The sequence below is a fragment of the Zalophus californianus genome, chromosome 17 (genome assembly GCF_009762305.2).
Source record: "Zalophus californianus isolate mZalCal1 chromosome 17, mZalCal1.pri.v2, whole genome shotgun sequence".
NCBI lineage: Eukaryota > Metazoa > Chordata > Mammalia > Carnivora > Otariidae > Zalophus > Zalophus californianus.
In genome coordinates, this window is record NC_045611.1 from 16,717,309 (window position 1) to 16,733,643 (window position 16,335).

General features: G+C 38.5%; 1 protein-coding gene across 6 annotated transcripts in view; it reads right to left on the reverse strand.

Moving 5' to 3' along the window:
* NFAT5 (nuclear factor of activated T cells 5) overlaps positions 1-14,095 on the reverse strand; it is a 114,902-nt gene extending 100,807 nt beyond the window's left edge. For 3 of the 6 annotated variants that reach the window (XM_027617075.2, XM_027617072.2, XM_027617071.2), the window contains exons 1-2: positions 13,749-14,095; positions 11,967-12,020 (exon numbers count right to left, since the gene is read on the reverse strand). In XM_027617075.2, the coding sequence (XP_027472876.2) occupies positions 11,967-12,020; positions 13,749-13,821 (127 nt within the window). In that variant the 5' untranslated portion in view covers positions 13,822-14,095. The other 3 variants (XM_027617074.2, XM_027617073.2, XM_027617076.2) reach the window with 2 other exon arrangements.
* Between the last annotated feature and the right edge of the window lie 2,240 nt (positions 14,096-16,335).

Consider the following 16,335-nt stretch of genomic DNA (forward strand, 5'->3'; position numbering starts at 1 on the left):
AACAAAATTTAAAATGCTTGTGCATCGAAAGAAACTCTCAAGAAAGTGAAGGGGGCGCCTGGGTGGCTCAGATGGTTGGACGTCTGCCTTCGGCTCAGGTCATGGTCCCGGGGTCCTGGGATCGGGTCCCGCATCGGGCTCCCTGCTCCTTGGGAGCCTACTTCCCCCTCTGCCTCTTTCTCTCTCTCTCTCTGTCTCTCATGAATAAATGAATAAAATGAAAAAAAAAAAAAGGAAAGTGAAGGGATGCCTGGGTGGCTCAGTCATTTAAGTGTCTGCCTTCCACTGAGGTCATGATCTTGGGGTCCTGGGATTGAGCCCCGTGCAGGGCTCCCTGCTCAGTGGGGAGTCTGCTTCTCCCTCTCCCTCTGCCCCTCCCCCACCCGAGCTTGCTCTCTCTTTCTCTGTCTCTCTCTAAAATAAAATAAAAAAAATCTTAAAAAAAAAGTGAAAAGACAACCCACAGAATGGGAGAAAATTTCTGCAAATCACCGGTCTGATAAAGGACTTGTATACATAATATACAAAGAAGTCCTACAACTCAACAATAAGAAGACAAATAATTCAATTTAAAAATGGGCAAAAGCCTTGAGTAAACATTTTTCCAAGGAAGACATACTAATGGCCAATAAACACATGAAAAGATGCTCAATAGTATTAGTCATTAGAGAAATATAAATCAAAACCACAAGAAACTTCATACCCACTATGACATCTATAATCAAAAAGAGAAAAGAACAAGTGTTGACAAGGATATGGAGAAATCAGAACCCTCATACACTGCTGCTGAAAATATAAAATGATACAGCCACTGTGGAAAGTAGTTTGGCAATTCCTCAAAAAGTTAAAAATAGTTACTGTATGACCCAGCAATTCCACTCTTGGGTATATACCCAAAAGAAAAAAAAATCCGCACACATAAAAACTTATACACAAATGTTCATAGCAACATTGTTCATAATAGCTAAAACAACCCAAATGTCCATGAACTAATGAATGGATGAAGAGTCAAAAATATTCTTCCATAAAAAGGAATGAACTACTGATACATGCTATAAAATGGATGAACCTTGAAAACAAAGCTAAGTGACACAAAGAAGTCACAAAAGACCACAGATGATTCCTTTTATATGAAATGTCTAGTATAGACAAATTCAGAGACAAAAAGCAGAAGAGGGCTGCCAGGGGCTGGAAGAGGGGGAACTGAGGAGTGAATGGTAATGAATAAAGTGTTTCTTTTCGGGGGAATGAAAATGTTCCAGAATTATATACTAGGTGCTAGTTGTACAACATTTTGAATGCACTAAAACCACTGAATTATACACTTTAAAATGGTTAAAATGACAAACTTTGTTATATTAATTCTCTCAATTTTTTAAAAAAAGATAATCAGGAGCCAGATCTTTAAGAATTTTACATCTTTATTTAAAGGATTTTAAAGCAAGCAATATGATTAGATTTGTATTTTAAGAAGATAAATCCTGTACCACATAGTGCTATGAATGCCTACACCTTAGTATGTAAATTTAGCAACATCTGATTGGGTGTTCAGAGCTTATGCTAATAAACTCCTGGTTCCTTGCTACATTTTGGGTAAATATGTTTGTCAAGTAATTTTATTTCTAGATATGAATTTTTATTTTACTTGTTTATTTAAACAAATATTTATATAGTGCTTACTATGTGCCAAATATATTACAAGTGCTTGAGAAATTTAACTAATCTAATCTTCATTAGAAATCTGAGTCTATTATCCCCATTTTATAGAACTGAGTCAACAGAAAGGTTAAGTAACTTGCCTAAAATGACACAGCTATTAAGTAATGCATGCTTCTGAAATTGGGTTTTTATTCACAAGCCTGATAAACATGTGGAACTCTGATTTTTCTAATCATTATCTTTACCATTTTCTTTAGGATTTTAGTTATTTGTCAGAGAGCACAAGCAGGGGGAGTGGCAAGCAGGCAGAGGGAGAAGCAGGCTCCCCACTGAGCAAGGAGCCCAAGGCAGGACTCGATCCCGGGACCCTGGGATCATGACTTGAGCTGAAGGCAGCTGATTAACCAACTGAGGCACCGAGATGTCCCTATCTCTACCATTTTTAATTGCCAAGAAAGCACTTCTTCAAATTCAACTTCCAACTCTCTGTTCATCTGTTCTCAAAAGTATGCACTGAATTTTTTTCTGTGTAGAATTTTTAGTATTGATTCTGTACATTCTTATTAAGTTCATTGAAAAACATTTTCAAGAAAGTTATTTTTTAGTTTTTACTTACTATATTTTACACTATAAATGTGCCATTTGTATTTACTGTAATAGAGCAGTAATTTAGCTAACTAGTGACATTCTGTTTGTTCTTCAACTACTTCACCACCCAGTTTAAAAAACAAAAAAAGCAACAATGAGCTTATTAAAGGAATTAAGTAGTCATTTTATCCAAAGCATCTGTTATTCAGGTAAAAATAAAGTAAGAAAATGAAATGTTCTTCAAAAATAATTATAGTGGCGCCTGGGTGGCTTAGTCGGTTGAGCGTCTGCCTTCGGCTCACTCAGGTCATGATCCCAGAGTCCTGGATTGAGCCCGCATCGGGCTCCTGCTCTGTGGGGAGCCTGCTTCCTCCCTCTCTCCTCTGCCCCTCCCCTGCTCGTGCTTACTCTCTCTTGCTCTCTTTCAAATAAATAAATTAAATATTTAATAATAATAATTAGAAAATTCAAGCTATGTTTATATTTTCCATTCATTCACTCTACTTTAGCCTAATATTCTAGAGAATATGGTTTAACAATAAAAATTAAAAAGGATATAGAAATAGAGTTCACAATACAATTTTATAAAAATTTACTCAAGTAAAATTTTAATTTATAATTTCTAAAGTCCTTATAACTGCCTATTACCACAGTGCTTATAAATTGAATATTTAACCTGTGAACATTAACTTATTATTATTAATTCTACTTTACAGTAATATTTTTTCTAGTAAAATCATCATTTCAGACTGAAACCCCAACAAGCAAGTCGCTACTTAAAAAAACTGGAAAAAAAAGACAGTACAAAATCTTTAAGACTTCTAATCACAACTTAATTGTGAAGAATAGCTACTTGTTAGCTTAAACCTATGTTTGGATGCTTCATTGCTATTACACACTTTTAAACACAGGCATTTTAGTGACTTACCTAAACGATTATAATGAAAACTTTAATTCAAACAAATACTTAAATTTGTGTAATCAGGCCCCCATCAACAAACATTTAATTGTTCCATTATGTTGCTAACAAAAGTATTTTAGTGTCTAAGGTCCAAACTAGCAGTATGGTATATAGTAAAAATGATTACTGGACAAACTTGAATTTTATTCAGCATTAGTATTTATAATAGAGTTAAGCACAAGATAGTACTCACTTTATATGTGACAGAAAGCTCATATTCTGTTTTGACCTTTACACTTAATCTACAGTACTACATACCCTCTACGTACTCTTCAACTATACAACCCTCTCTAGACCTAAACTACAAAGAAATTTTAAAGTTCTAAACTTCGATTTATAATGATCTAGTATAGGTGCAAACTATATGCTTTGGTATAAGGTGCACAAAAGTATTTTCCTATTAGCAAATAAAAATTAGAAGCCATATTAATTTCATTTTCTAATCTAGACTGAATTATGAAACCCTTTAAAACAGTTATCATTGTTTATTCACATACAATCTCTTCTACTGAGCTATAAACTGTATGTGGCCAGGATCCATGTGCAAATTCATTTTGAGTGAATGAATAAATATTATGAGTAAGTAACCTAAACTTGCACATAAACATGAAAAGTCATCCCTAGAAAACTACATTTGGCTACATTATAGAATATAGGAATGTATAACAGAATAAAAAGTCTCATTACTTTTAGGTCCTTTAAAAAACCAGTTTTCCATTTTAGAACATTATGGTGGTTGAACAAACAAAAGTTAAAGAGAAAAGAGTATACATTGTATAAATCCATTTATATGAAATTCTAAAAAAGACAAAACTAATCTATTTTAAGGAAAAACAGGCAAGTAGTTGCCTGAGGGGCTACCATGGGCAGAACTGACTACAAAAGAGCAAAAGGTAGCCCATCTAACAGGGTGACTGAAAGGTTCTGTATCTTATCTATGGTGATAACACAAATGTATACACTTGTTAAAAATTCATGGAACACCCTAAATTGGTGAACCTCTGTACCTCTATATATAGACTGTTATTTAAAAAGGGAGGGGGGCGCCTGGGTGGTTCAGTTGGTTAAGCCTCTGCCTTTGGCTCAGGTCATGATCCCAGGTTCCTGGGATCAAGCCCCATATTGGGCTCCTTGCTGAGCAGGAGTCGGCTTCTCCCTCTCCGTCTGCTGCTCTGCCTACTTGTGCACACATGCTTGCTCTCTCTAATAAATAAAATCTTTAAAAAAAAATAAAAATAAGAAGGGAAAGAGAGAAAGGATACAAGAAGTAACCACACAACCAACAAGCAAAATATAGAAAGTACCATGAGAAAATGGGAGACATGAATAGAACGAGATTTTTTAAAAAGAGACAGTGCAAAGAACCAAAGTAAATTAATAGGGCCCTATGCAAAGTATCATTACTCATACAGACATTTTATAGTTTGGTCCTAACATTGTATCAGTTGTTCTTCCTCTCAACTCTCAGGTAAGCAAAACTGCTATTAATGTCTCTACTGAAGAAAAGGAATGCTTGCATGATTTTCCACAGGGTCTCAAACCCAAACTAGAATTAAAATCCATTATTTTCTAATGCCTAACACAGAATTTTCAGGAAGTTCATTAACAATGACCCACCATAGCAAGAATAGAACTAACTCCTGAAGCTCTATTAGTACTATTTTTTCTGTTGCTCATCTTTCAAATTTAGTTAGGCTCCAAAATACATCAGCAGAAATAAGGTGCAAGGATTCTGTGCTTCCATAAAACTAGTGCCAAAGAAATCATGAGTCCCATGGCATCCTCCATTTCTCAAGTCATTCTCCTTAGGTGATGGTCTGCTTACCCTTCCCCTACTCTTCAATTCTGAGTACCATCATCTGTCAATACAGAGGTGGTTCAATCTTAAAGACACTCACTAAAGCAAGGCAATGATTTGCTAATTTTGAGTGTTAAAATATTCCCCAAATGGGTCATCATCATATTCTTTACTGATTTTTATGTGTGGCTTATACAGTTTCTCTCTTACTTTATGGAAGCTGTTTAGCTGAAGAATCCTACACAAAGCTCTCTTTTTACATCATCTGAACAGTGGTGTAATTTTAGTAGGGCCTAAGGTATAAATACCAATTATCAAATGTTTATACTAAAGAGAGTCAGGATAAGCTCAATAATCTGTGGTAAAATAGTGAAGTTTCAAATTCCAGCCTCCTTGATTAGCTATGTGACCTTGGGAAAATCAGTGAATCCCTTTATACCTCAGTTTGCTCATTTATGAAATACGGATCCTGACACTATCTCAGAGGATTTTTCTGAGGACTAAACGTGAAAAATATCTGTACAATTCCGGCACATAAATTGCTCAAAAAAATGTTTTTAATTACTAGCACTGAATTTATTATTCCTTTTTACCAACACTGTTTCTTTAATCATGTCCTACAAATGTTATTTTAGGTAGATGTCTTAAAACTACAACTAAAAAGAAAAAACACTAAACTAAAACTAAATTTATAAAGATAAGAGTAATCAACAACTTAGGTCACTCTTAGAAACTTTTCTGTTCTTGTCTCACCTTCAAAAAAAGATACCAAAAAAACCCCAAAAAAACAAAAAAACAACCAACACCAAACTTATTAAAAGACTAATTGTAACATTTCTGGATGGGGAAAAAATAAAAACATTTATGGCTGGCCAGCAGTAATTATCATCACCTATTTGTCAAGTAAATATTAAAAAGAAAAGAGAAAAAATTTTATTTTTCAGTAGTTAAGAATAAGTAACTGAAAATGTCCACGTAGCACATCTTTAGTTTCAAATCATCAAAAATATAGATCCTTTATCACAACACCAGGTTTTATTTATATTTGGAAGCTAAAATCATTATCTGTATTTAATCCATAAAGAAAATTTCTACCTTTTCACTCAAGTACAGGTTTATAATTAGTGTATTATATATTTTGGTAGTTTTTTTAACCTTGATTTTTATTAAGACAACAGGAAATAAAAGACACATGAATCTCTTTCATGTAACTTGAAATAAAATCTTTGCAACAAGACAATAAAATAAGTTAATAAGCAACATTTCTATTGAAGAATGTCTTATACCTTAGAGCTAACAGGACTATCTTCTCTCACTACACAACCAGGCCCAAACGATGTCTCAGATTAATTTGATCTTTTGTTTTTTTTCTAATTACCTATTATTCTTTATGGACAATATAATGTTTTTTTTTTTTTTTTAAAGATTTTCTTTCTTTATTTGACAGAGAGAGATACAGCGAGAGAGGGAACACAAGCAGGGGGAGTGGGAGAGGAAGAAGCAGGCTTCCCATGGAGCAGGGAGCCCGATGCAGGGCTTGATCCCAATCATGACCTGAGCGGAAGGCAGACACCCAATGACTGAGCCACCCAGGCGCCCCTAATCTTTTTTTTTTAAGATTTTATTTATCTGAGAGAGAGGGAGAAAGAGCATGAGCAGGGGAAGGGGCAGAGGGAGAAGCAGACTCCCCGCTGAGCAGGGAGCCCACCACCCCAAGGCTCGATCCCAGGCCCCCGGGATCATGACCTAAGCAGAAGGTAGACACCTACCTGACTGAGCCACCCACCCAACTGAGCCACCCAGGCGCCCCATGGACAATATAATGAGTCAACTTTTTCTAATATAAAGTGGCTATTTTTTATATATAATATTAATCACAATAAGAAATGTTTTTCTATACTATCACTTTCAAGTTTTAGGGGACTCCTGGAATAATTACAGTAGTCAAGAGGAGTTAAGAGCAAGCCAAGAACCATCTGATTAAATATGTATTTCTATCCTCTTACTGTAATAGGCAAAAGAATTCTAGTACTGAATGAAAATAACAAAAACAGAGTTTAGGAAGAGACACAAGAACAAATGGTAGGAAATCAGAGAAACGGATCCTAGAACCAAGAAGTGAGGATGAACTAGGTAGGTATGACTTCTATAATGTTTGAACTTCATTTCCATAATTATTTCCATAATGACATTTTTAGTTTACTAGATATGGATCTATAGATATTAATAGATACTAAACAAGAAAAGAATCCAACAGATTAATATTAAATATTTTCAAAAACTCCTTTCCATTAAGATACCTTCATACATTTCATCATTTAAGAGTTAATGGCTTAACTACCTTACTAACATCAGCTTTAGGAAGAGAAATAAATCAGGCTTAATGGCAATTCAGAAATATTCCATCAAGTCAGTAAAACACTGTTACTATTTTTAGGATTTTCATTTGGAGAACTATAAAGTATAATTATACGTAGTACCATATCAAATAGTTTGACAGCAGTAAGAAAAAAAGTAGTTTATTGTTCCTAACTCATTATACTATTTCATATTTTCCTTTAAAAATCTTCCGGTTTCAAATATTTAATATTAAGACTGCCTCACAATGGTATTTAGCTCTTATTTAACCAGTTATTTAATTTAATCCATCATTTAATCTCTTAACTCCTGCTTTTTAAAAAACATTTTATTTAAAGTTTTAATCCATTGTTTTTATTATTCTATTTTTTCCAATTTGTTTATTTTTCCTGTTGTATCTGATTTTCTACCATCTTATCTTCCATCTCTATATTTCCAGAATGACCTCTTACTCATATTCATTTACTTTTAATTTAATTTTTATCTCAGTTTTTTATATGGCAAATAATATATGCCAAAATCAATATTTTTCAATACAGAAAGTGTAAGAAATGACAACTTTTTCTCTGTAGTTCAACTTTTTCTCTAGGCACTCTGAAGATTCCTAGCCTTCAAATTTGAACACACTAACTGTAAACCATTTTATTTTTTTCAATATATATAAACTATCTTCTTTAAAGAAGGCAGGGAAAATGCAAAAATAGAATCAAAAAGTAAAATCTTATAGTATATACATTTGTACAGGGCTTTTTCTATGCGAGGCTTTTTTTTTTTAAAGATTTTATTTATTTGACAGAGACAGTGAGAGAGGGAACACAAGCAGGGGGAGCGGGAGCAGGAGAGGGAGAAGCAGGCTTCCCAGAGAGCAGGGAACCCGATGTGGGGCTCAAACCCAGGACCCTGGGATCATGACCTGAGCCGAAGGCAGACGCTTAACAATTGAGCCACCCAGGCGCCCCTATGCGAGTTATTTTTAATATAATTGCAACACTACCTCTTTTATTTACTTATTCCATTAAGAGTTTCACATGTAATTATGGGATCATCAGAAACATTATTTTATGGCTATGTATTACTGCATTAAATAACTAGACCCTTTTCCCACTGTCAGGCAATCACCACATTAAATAAAAAGGTAGTAGCAAAACTACATATGGTGACAGATGTTAATTAGACTTATTGTAGTGGTCACTTCCCAATATATACAAATAATCATTACATTGTGAAACTGAAATAAATATAATGTTTTATGTCAAATATATCTCAATTAAAAAAACAAATTTCCTATTCTTTAAAAAAAAAAAACATACATATAGTAGCAGGAAGGACCAGATTGATATGTAGGTAAAAGCAAACTTAACTGAATGGTAAAGAGATTTTGAATCTATTTTTAAAGCTCAGTAGCACTCAACTGCAAGTTTTCCAACCTTGTTTTCCTAAAGAGAGAATTTAAATTTGGAAAAAAAATGTTCTACCGAAAATTTAACAAATTATATATGATAGTAATTAAATTCCCCTTACTCTGGGTTGAGTTTACTATTAAATGGAAATCTAGAACTGACAGAAAGTATGCATACATATTACTAGAAAATACTTATTATATAACACAGGGAGTCAGTACACTATAATAATAGCTATGAGCATAGTCTACAGTGAGGCTACCTGTGTTGAAATCTTGGCTACAACTTATCAGCTATGTGACTATGGGTAAGTTGCTGAACCTCCCCATGCCTAGCACCCTCATCTGTAAAATGGGATAATAATAACCATCTCAAAGGGTTGTTAAGAGAATTCAGTGAGTTCATATTTATAAAGGTCTTGGCACACAGTAAATGCCATGTAAGTGGTTACCGCTTAGAATTTTTAATATAGCTAACATTTATTGAGCACTTACTATGTGCTAGGTTAAATGCTTTGGACATGAATTTGCCTCAAATAATCTTCACAGCAGTCCATGATGAAGATACTATGATTGTCCCCATTTAAAGATGAGAAAATTGAAGCACAAAAAGATTAAATGACTAAGACAAGGTCAAACACAAATGCTGAAACAAGGATTTGAACCCAAATCTGACGCATGACCTACAATTTTAACATAGATTACAAGGTACACACACACTAGACACTAGAAGCAGTAGCCTCCAGCTGTACTTTATCTTAAAAAGAGGGCAGAGGACAGATTTTACTGAAATAAATCTGAATATGTATTTTCTGGAATAAAGTAGGGTATTTTAAAAATTAATAAAGATCACTATAATACTAAAGTATGTATATATGAAATAACATGATGTCTGATATTTGTTTTAAAATAATACAGCTTGGGGGAAGGGAGAAGATAAAAGAAAAAAGATCAGACATGCATTGATAATGGTTAAAAACTTGCTGATAGGCACATGGGGGCTCATTATTTTATTCTCTCTACTTCTGTAAGTTCTTTAAAATGTCCATAATAAAAGGTTAAAATAGAAGTAGGGTGCACAGATTAAATACGTTCATGACGCAGGCAAACAACTTTCTTATGATTCCCTGTATCAAAGACATAAAAGGATACTTGATATTTATACATTTTACAATGTATATGTAATCTATGAAACGATGGTCTCACTTCAAAAAACTGAGGATCTTCTCAGCCAAAATAAATATTTAATAAAAGTATTTAAGCACATACATGTAAATATACATATTAAATGGCTGTCTGCATTTCCATCGACTTGTTAAAAATATTTGCCGGAATAATTAACACTTTTTTTTTCATCTTTCTCCTGCCTGATAATCTCTATGATTATGATACTCTCTGGTCTGTTGCCCAGAAAATGGATGGGTTTGTACAAATATGAATCTACAACATGGTCACAAATTGAACAATGTGAATAAAAAACAGAAACCTGCTTCACCAAGAAACACATAAAATTTCTTGCCTCAAATTGTAGTCGATTTTTATACTAATGTATACCAATGGGCTTCTGATAAATATAAATATAATCAATAATTAAAGAACACTTTATATGCTCTAAATTATAGTTAAAACAAGGTAGCTGATACTAAAGGAAAAAAACCAACATTTATTAAGCCAGACACTATTCTAGGCATTTTCATACACACTACCCCTCAGTAAATTTAAGACATTATATACATTTTTATAGAAAGAATATTAAAGTTCAGAGGCCCAAGGCCACAGAGTTTATTAGCAACTAAATTGGCATTCAAACTCAAGCTCAATTACAAAACGCACTCTTCCCCCCACTATATCAGACTACCATATGGGAGGCAAGCATCTAAACTCAAATCAAACTTAAATATTTATGGCCTTTTTTAAGTGGACCACAAAATGTTTAAGTTACTGGTTACATATATATTTTACAGTGGCAGCTTGGCTTTGGGTAAAGAACTCCAGCTAAACACAAAAAGCATTATGTCTGCTCTTGTGTGACTCTTTTCCCACAAGTCTCTTAATTTCAGCCTCAGGTTACTCATCTCTATAATGGGGAAATTAATACCCTTGCTGTCCAACTGCAGGATTACAAAATTCAAAGAGGATATGTAAAACCACTTCAAAAACTACAAAATACAGGGGCTCCTGGCTGGCTCAGGCAGAAAAGCATGTGACTCTTGATCTAGGGGATTGTGAGTTTGAGTCCCACACTGGGTGGAGAGATTACTAAAAAAAATAAATAAACTTTAAAAAAAATTATGTTAAAAACCCTACAAAACACAAAGAGTCTTTTTTTGTCTTAAAATGCTAAGAACAACAAAGTTTCTTTTTTTCAATATAAGGCTTTCTAAAGTAATTGTCAGCTGTTAAAATTCTACACCTATTAACATTTCCAGAACTTTCTCAAACTTTTTTCTAAGCATAGTTCAATCATCGTCTCTATCACTTGGCTTTCCTTATCCTTAAAAATAATGCAACAGTGGGACCCTGCGTGGTTCAGTCGGTTATGCGTCTGCCTTCAGCTCAGGTCATGATCCCTAGGTCCTGGGATAGAGTCCCACATGGGGCTCCAGTCTTACACCCGGCTCCCTGCACAGGGAGCCTGCTTCTTCTCCCTCTCCCTCTTGCCTGAGGCTCCCCCTGCTTGTGCTTTCTCTCTCTCTCACACACAAATAAATAAAATCTTAAAAAAAAAAAAAATGCAACAGTAATGATACCAATGCTTTTGTAATAAATAATTAACAATGCTGTTTGGAAATGCTCAATATATAAAAGTTCTAAATTCTGAATTTTTAAACGAAATAGTGTTTGGTGTCACTCTTAGTTATACTGATGATCATAATGTTTGAGCCTTTTCATATTCAGTTTATTTATAAAAAGCTAGAATTAAGATCTGGAATTCCAAAGTAGAACACCCAACATAATTTTTAGTAATTTTGTGGGGCTTTTCTCAAGGCTTCTCAAAGCAGATACAATAAGCTAACAAGCACATCAAACACAGTAACAAAATCCACTGAAATACTCAGCTGCTCTAAAAGAAGGATCAGGCTCTTTAGGAGAAAACTACATTGTATGAGTTTGCAAAGTTTCACACTTTCTCATTTAAACTCCATTTCAGAGAAAGCCTTTGCATACTCACACAATATGCTTTAAAATGGCACTTTGCTGACCTTCCAATAGTCCAGCTCTATGAAAATTCTGTGATGGGTGTAACTTCAGAGAATCTGAAAAACACAAAAAGCATTAAGTACTTTTTATGCTGAATGACTTAAGAAAAAAAAAGGCAAGGGTGGCATACATCTCTTACATAACTGCCATGTATTTTTAAGAACTAAAGCCCGTATTTGTGAATATACTCTGCAAAAGAAGACTGAATTGCCTCTACATTGGTCTTTATGCTAAACTTCGATTTTCATAAAGCATTTGTTTCACGGAAAATTATCTGATGATTACTGCACAAATGGTGTTAATGTCTTGACTATTTTTAGCACCCAATTGTACCCCATTAGCCCTCTTCTAAGAATCATCTCTTGATATACTCTTTTTCTTCTGACACTCAAAACTACAATATTTCCAAACTACTTCAGGTAGGCTGCCTGAAAAACATCCTACAGGATGGTGACTGCCAACTAAAGTCATCAGAGCAACAGACAATGGCTACAGTTACTAAGTAGGACTCTGTGTACAAACCCAATCGTCAGTCTGTAAAGTCCAGTACCTTCCAGAGTAAGCTATCTCACTGATTCGCTTAAACAATGTAAATTTACATAATGTGAAGCTGAAGTCCCCCTTTCTGGAGGGGGTAGACTCAGTGGATGGATACATCACACCAAAACTGAAGAAGTGCTGGATTTCTCAGCAAGGAGGTTCACAACGGCACATATTTTTTTTTTAATATGGTGAAATGAATAGCTAATAACCCAGTTATGTCTTTTTGCCCCTCCCAGTGGTTTAAAAAGTGAAGAGTGTAGGGGTAGCATGCTGGTTTGATGCCCCTTGCACAGGGAACCTGTTCTAACACATTCTTGTGGAGCCCAGTATAGGAATTTAAACCCCGTAGAGATCAACTCAAGTGTTAGTATCATAGATCCCGGGAATCCCCTTTAGGCCTTTGCCAAAAGAGTTTAAAAATGAGAATCTCTGTCCAATGCCCCCTCCCTGCAACGAGCCCTTGAACGGCAACGAAAGAGAAAATTCTCAAAGGACAGCGTCAGTGCCTGAGCTGGTACCCCTGGGACAGGAGAGGAATAAAACTAATCCAGAGAGAGCACCCCTACCTTTGTAAAAAGAGAGGGAGATGTAAGTCATTAGAATGCCACAGAGGTGGAAAGAGAGAAAAAGAAAATTCGGGCCCTTTCCAGCAATAAGATGACGAGGAAAGGAAGAACGCCTGGTCGAGGGGGGCCGTCCCAACAAGGGGAGGGAGTGGACTAGGCCGGAGGGAGGGGGGGTAGAACGACGGCGCACAAACAACCTGGAGGGGGAGAAAAATGGTGCCCCTGCACCCAGAACCGGCTCCAAGCCACACCGCCCGTTTGGGGGCAACTTTGCGGGAGGATGGTCCTGGTAAGAGGGGCCGCGGCGCACGATCGCAACAGCCCCAGCGCGGGGCCCAGTCGGGGAGGGGGGAATCCCTGAGCCGGGGAGGCCGGGACCGGCAGCTCGAGGAGTGTGGCGGGGCCGGACACGCCGAGGGACTCTCAGAACGACTGGTGCCGCAGAGACCGGGGGCCGACGGCAATTGGGCCCCGTGCGGCCGGCGGCTCTGCGGGGGAGGGGCCGCCACTCCTCCCCTGCCCCTTCCACCATCACCCGACCCCATCGGCCTCTCCCCACCCCCCCAAAACAGGCCCGACCGGCCCAGGCTTGCCCCCACCCCCGACGGGAACCCCTCCGGTCCCCCCCGGGCTGGGCCTCCCCGCCCCCACGCCCCAGCCCCCAGCCTGACTCACCTCGCGAGTACAGGGACTTGGGCGATTCCAGGTCTAGGTCCGCGCTGAGCAATGAGATGAAGTCCGAGGGCATCGCAGCTCGACCCAGCCCGGCCCGAGGGCAGCGGGAGGGGGGGAGCGGCGGTGGCGGCGGCACCTCCTCTCCGGGACCGCGGGCACCGAACCGGGGGCGGCGAGGCGAGGGCGGCTGCTGCTGCCTCCTCCTCGAGGGCAGTGACTTCCACCGGGCCGAGGACCGAGAAAACGGCAGCAAGGCGGAGGGGAAACTCCACGGGGACTAATTCCCGGCGAGCCAGGAGGGGGGTTCAGGGCGGGGAAAGGGAGGGGGGAGAGCCAACGGGTCCGTTTCGTGCTTCTCCTCAGCGAAAACTGACGGTCGCCGCCACCGCCGCCGCCGCTGACAGGAATCTGAGCCCCGCCCCCCGCGGGGCACTGCGCAGGCGCGGAGGGGGGGCGCCCCAGAGCCTGGAAGAGCTAGGGCGGCCGCCGGAGGGCGGGGAGACGCGCCAAGGAACAGCATCAACAAGGGCTTCGCTTCCTGCCGCGGCTGCTGTTTCCCAGCCGGGAAAGGGCCCCGCCAGCAGGGAGGGAGGCAGGGAGGTGTCCGCGCCTGGGGCCCCGGGGAGGGAAAAGGTATTTGCGCCGACCTGGTGGCGGCGAGCCCGAGGCGGCCGGCCCAGCGCCGAGCTGAGCTCAGGAGGAGACAGACCTGAGGGAGCCGAGGTGACTGCGGGACGAGAAAAAGGACCCCAGAGCTGGGTCCGGCCGGCCTGGGCGGGCTGGCTTGGGGTCTCACAGGGGAATGGAGTTTCGTCCCTTGGACAGCCACCAGCCGCTTAGGGTTTTCGTAGGAGTGTCTAGCTTGAGTTGGCCAAAGGACAAGCAAACTCATTTCTTAATTAGGAAATGACAGACCATATGTAAAAACCTCGAGTTACTGCATGTTTTTTTTTTTTTTAATTCAAGTACCTTCTTCGTCTTTTGCCCTCCCCCTTTTTGTCTCCCCTCCCCCATTCTTTAGAGGCTGAAAATTCGAAACAAAACAAAACAAAACATAAAAACAACTTTCTGATTGTGCTGGGTGGCCGGGTTTATTGGAGTAGAAGATAAAAGACTACTTAAAAATTGGATCCTATGAATCCACCTGGCTGTTCTAAAGGAAAAAGGAAAAAAGCACAGCTAAACACCACTCTTCCAAACCCTTTTTCATTTTTTACCTTTGGATTAGGCAAGGATGGAGGAAAAACACATTTAATTGAGTTTTTGCTATTCTGTTCATGGGGCCAAAAGTTTCCGTTGCAAAAACTGAAAATCCTCACCTACACCGCAGACCGTTTCCTGACTCTAATAGACTTCTGAGAAATTTTTAATCAAGTTATTAAAATATCAATTGGAGCGCAGGGTATGCATCTTGGGAAATAATTTTAATCTTGTGTGGAATACTGATGCCAGCAATCACTGGGCAACGTTTTTAAGCTATTAGATTTGGTTTTGGTTTTGTTATTTTATCTATAGAGATCATAAAAATCACTCGTGTGTATCCGTGTGTGTATATATCTATATATATATATATATATCATACATATATACATACACAAGAGCCTTTTCCCCAGGAAGCTGGGCAATTCATCTGGACTTGGAGTCCTGGAGGTGGGGAAGAAACTCAGCAAAAGAGGCCCCAGTGCAGGTGTCTCTGGGGTGGGGCTCTTTGCAAAGCTTTACCTGCAGACCTAGAATTTAAACTTGTGTCATCAGAGTCTCCCTATCTTTCCATCTGAACATCTGATTCAGGTTGCCCAATTATCTTCACTGCATTCTGTGCAGTAATGAATCAACCCTGTGAACATTTTCTTCCTGTCAGAGGTAACAAAGCTTTTCAGAGCCATCCCAAGATGGCAAAGCAGAACAGGAAACTACTCTCAAATCTCATTGCCACTGTTTGCTGTTGCAACAAGTCCCAAGGGAAGTCCCTTCATAACTGGTAAGAGCCCCACTCATTTGAGAAGATTTTAAACTCAAATTGCCCAACAGGCCAAGGCCTTGGCCAAAGCCTTTTAAATTGGAGCAAATACCTGTTGGAGACCCCCCCACACACACACCCCAGCCATCAGTCAATACAAAATGTGAGGAGAGGAAATTGCAATTTACCAGGCAGAACCCGAATACTAAAAAGTTGGATGTATCACTCTGAGCATATCCTTTTCCCCCAAACCCGTTAATCATTCAACAAACTTAGGGTATAGGAAATCCCCAATACTGTTCTGACCCTAATTAACAAGTCAAGAATTGGCAAGGCCTCTTCCTTCCCCTTTCCCTCAACACTTCTCTGCCCTTTTGTGCCTTTTTTCCCCTAGTATGAGTGCTTTGTTGTTTATGTTAATCAGATTTCCCTTGGCTTGGCAAAACCAAGTAAAGGGGGGAGGGGGGCAAGTGTGACTTGACCTAGACTAAATTCTCCTAGATGGATTCTTTAGGCTCAGGCCCCACCCCATCAGGCCTTGCATCAAGCAGTGATTATATCTCAAAGGGTATTTGAAAATTCAGTGTCTTTCTCATTTCCTTTTACAGAAATACATTTTTTGAAAAA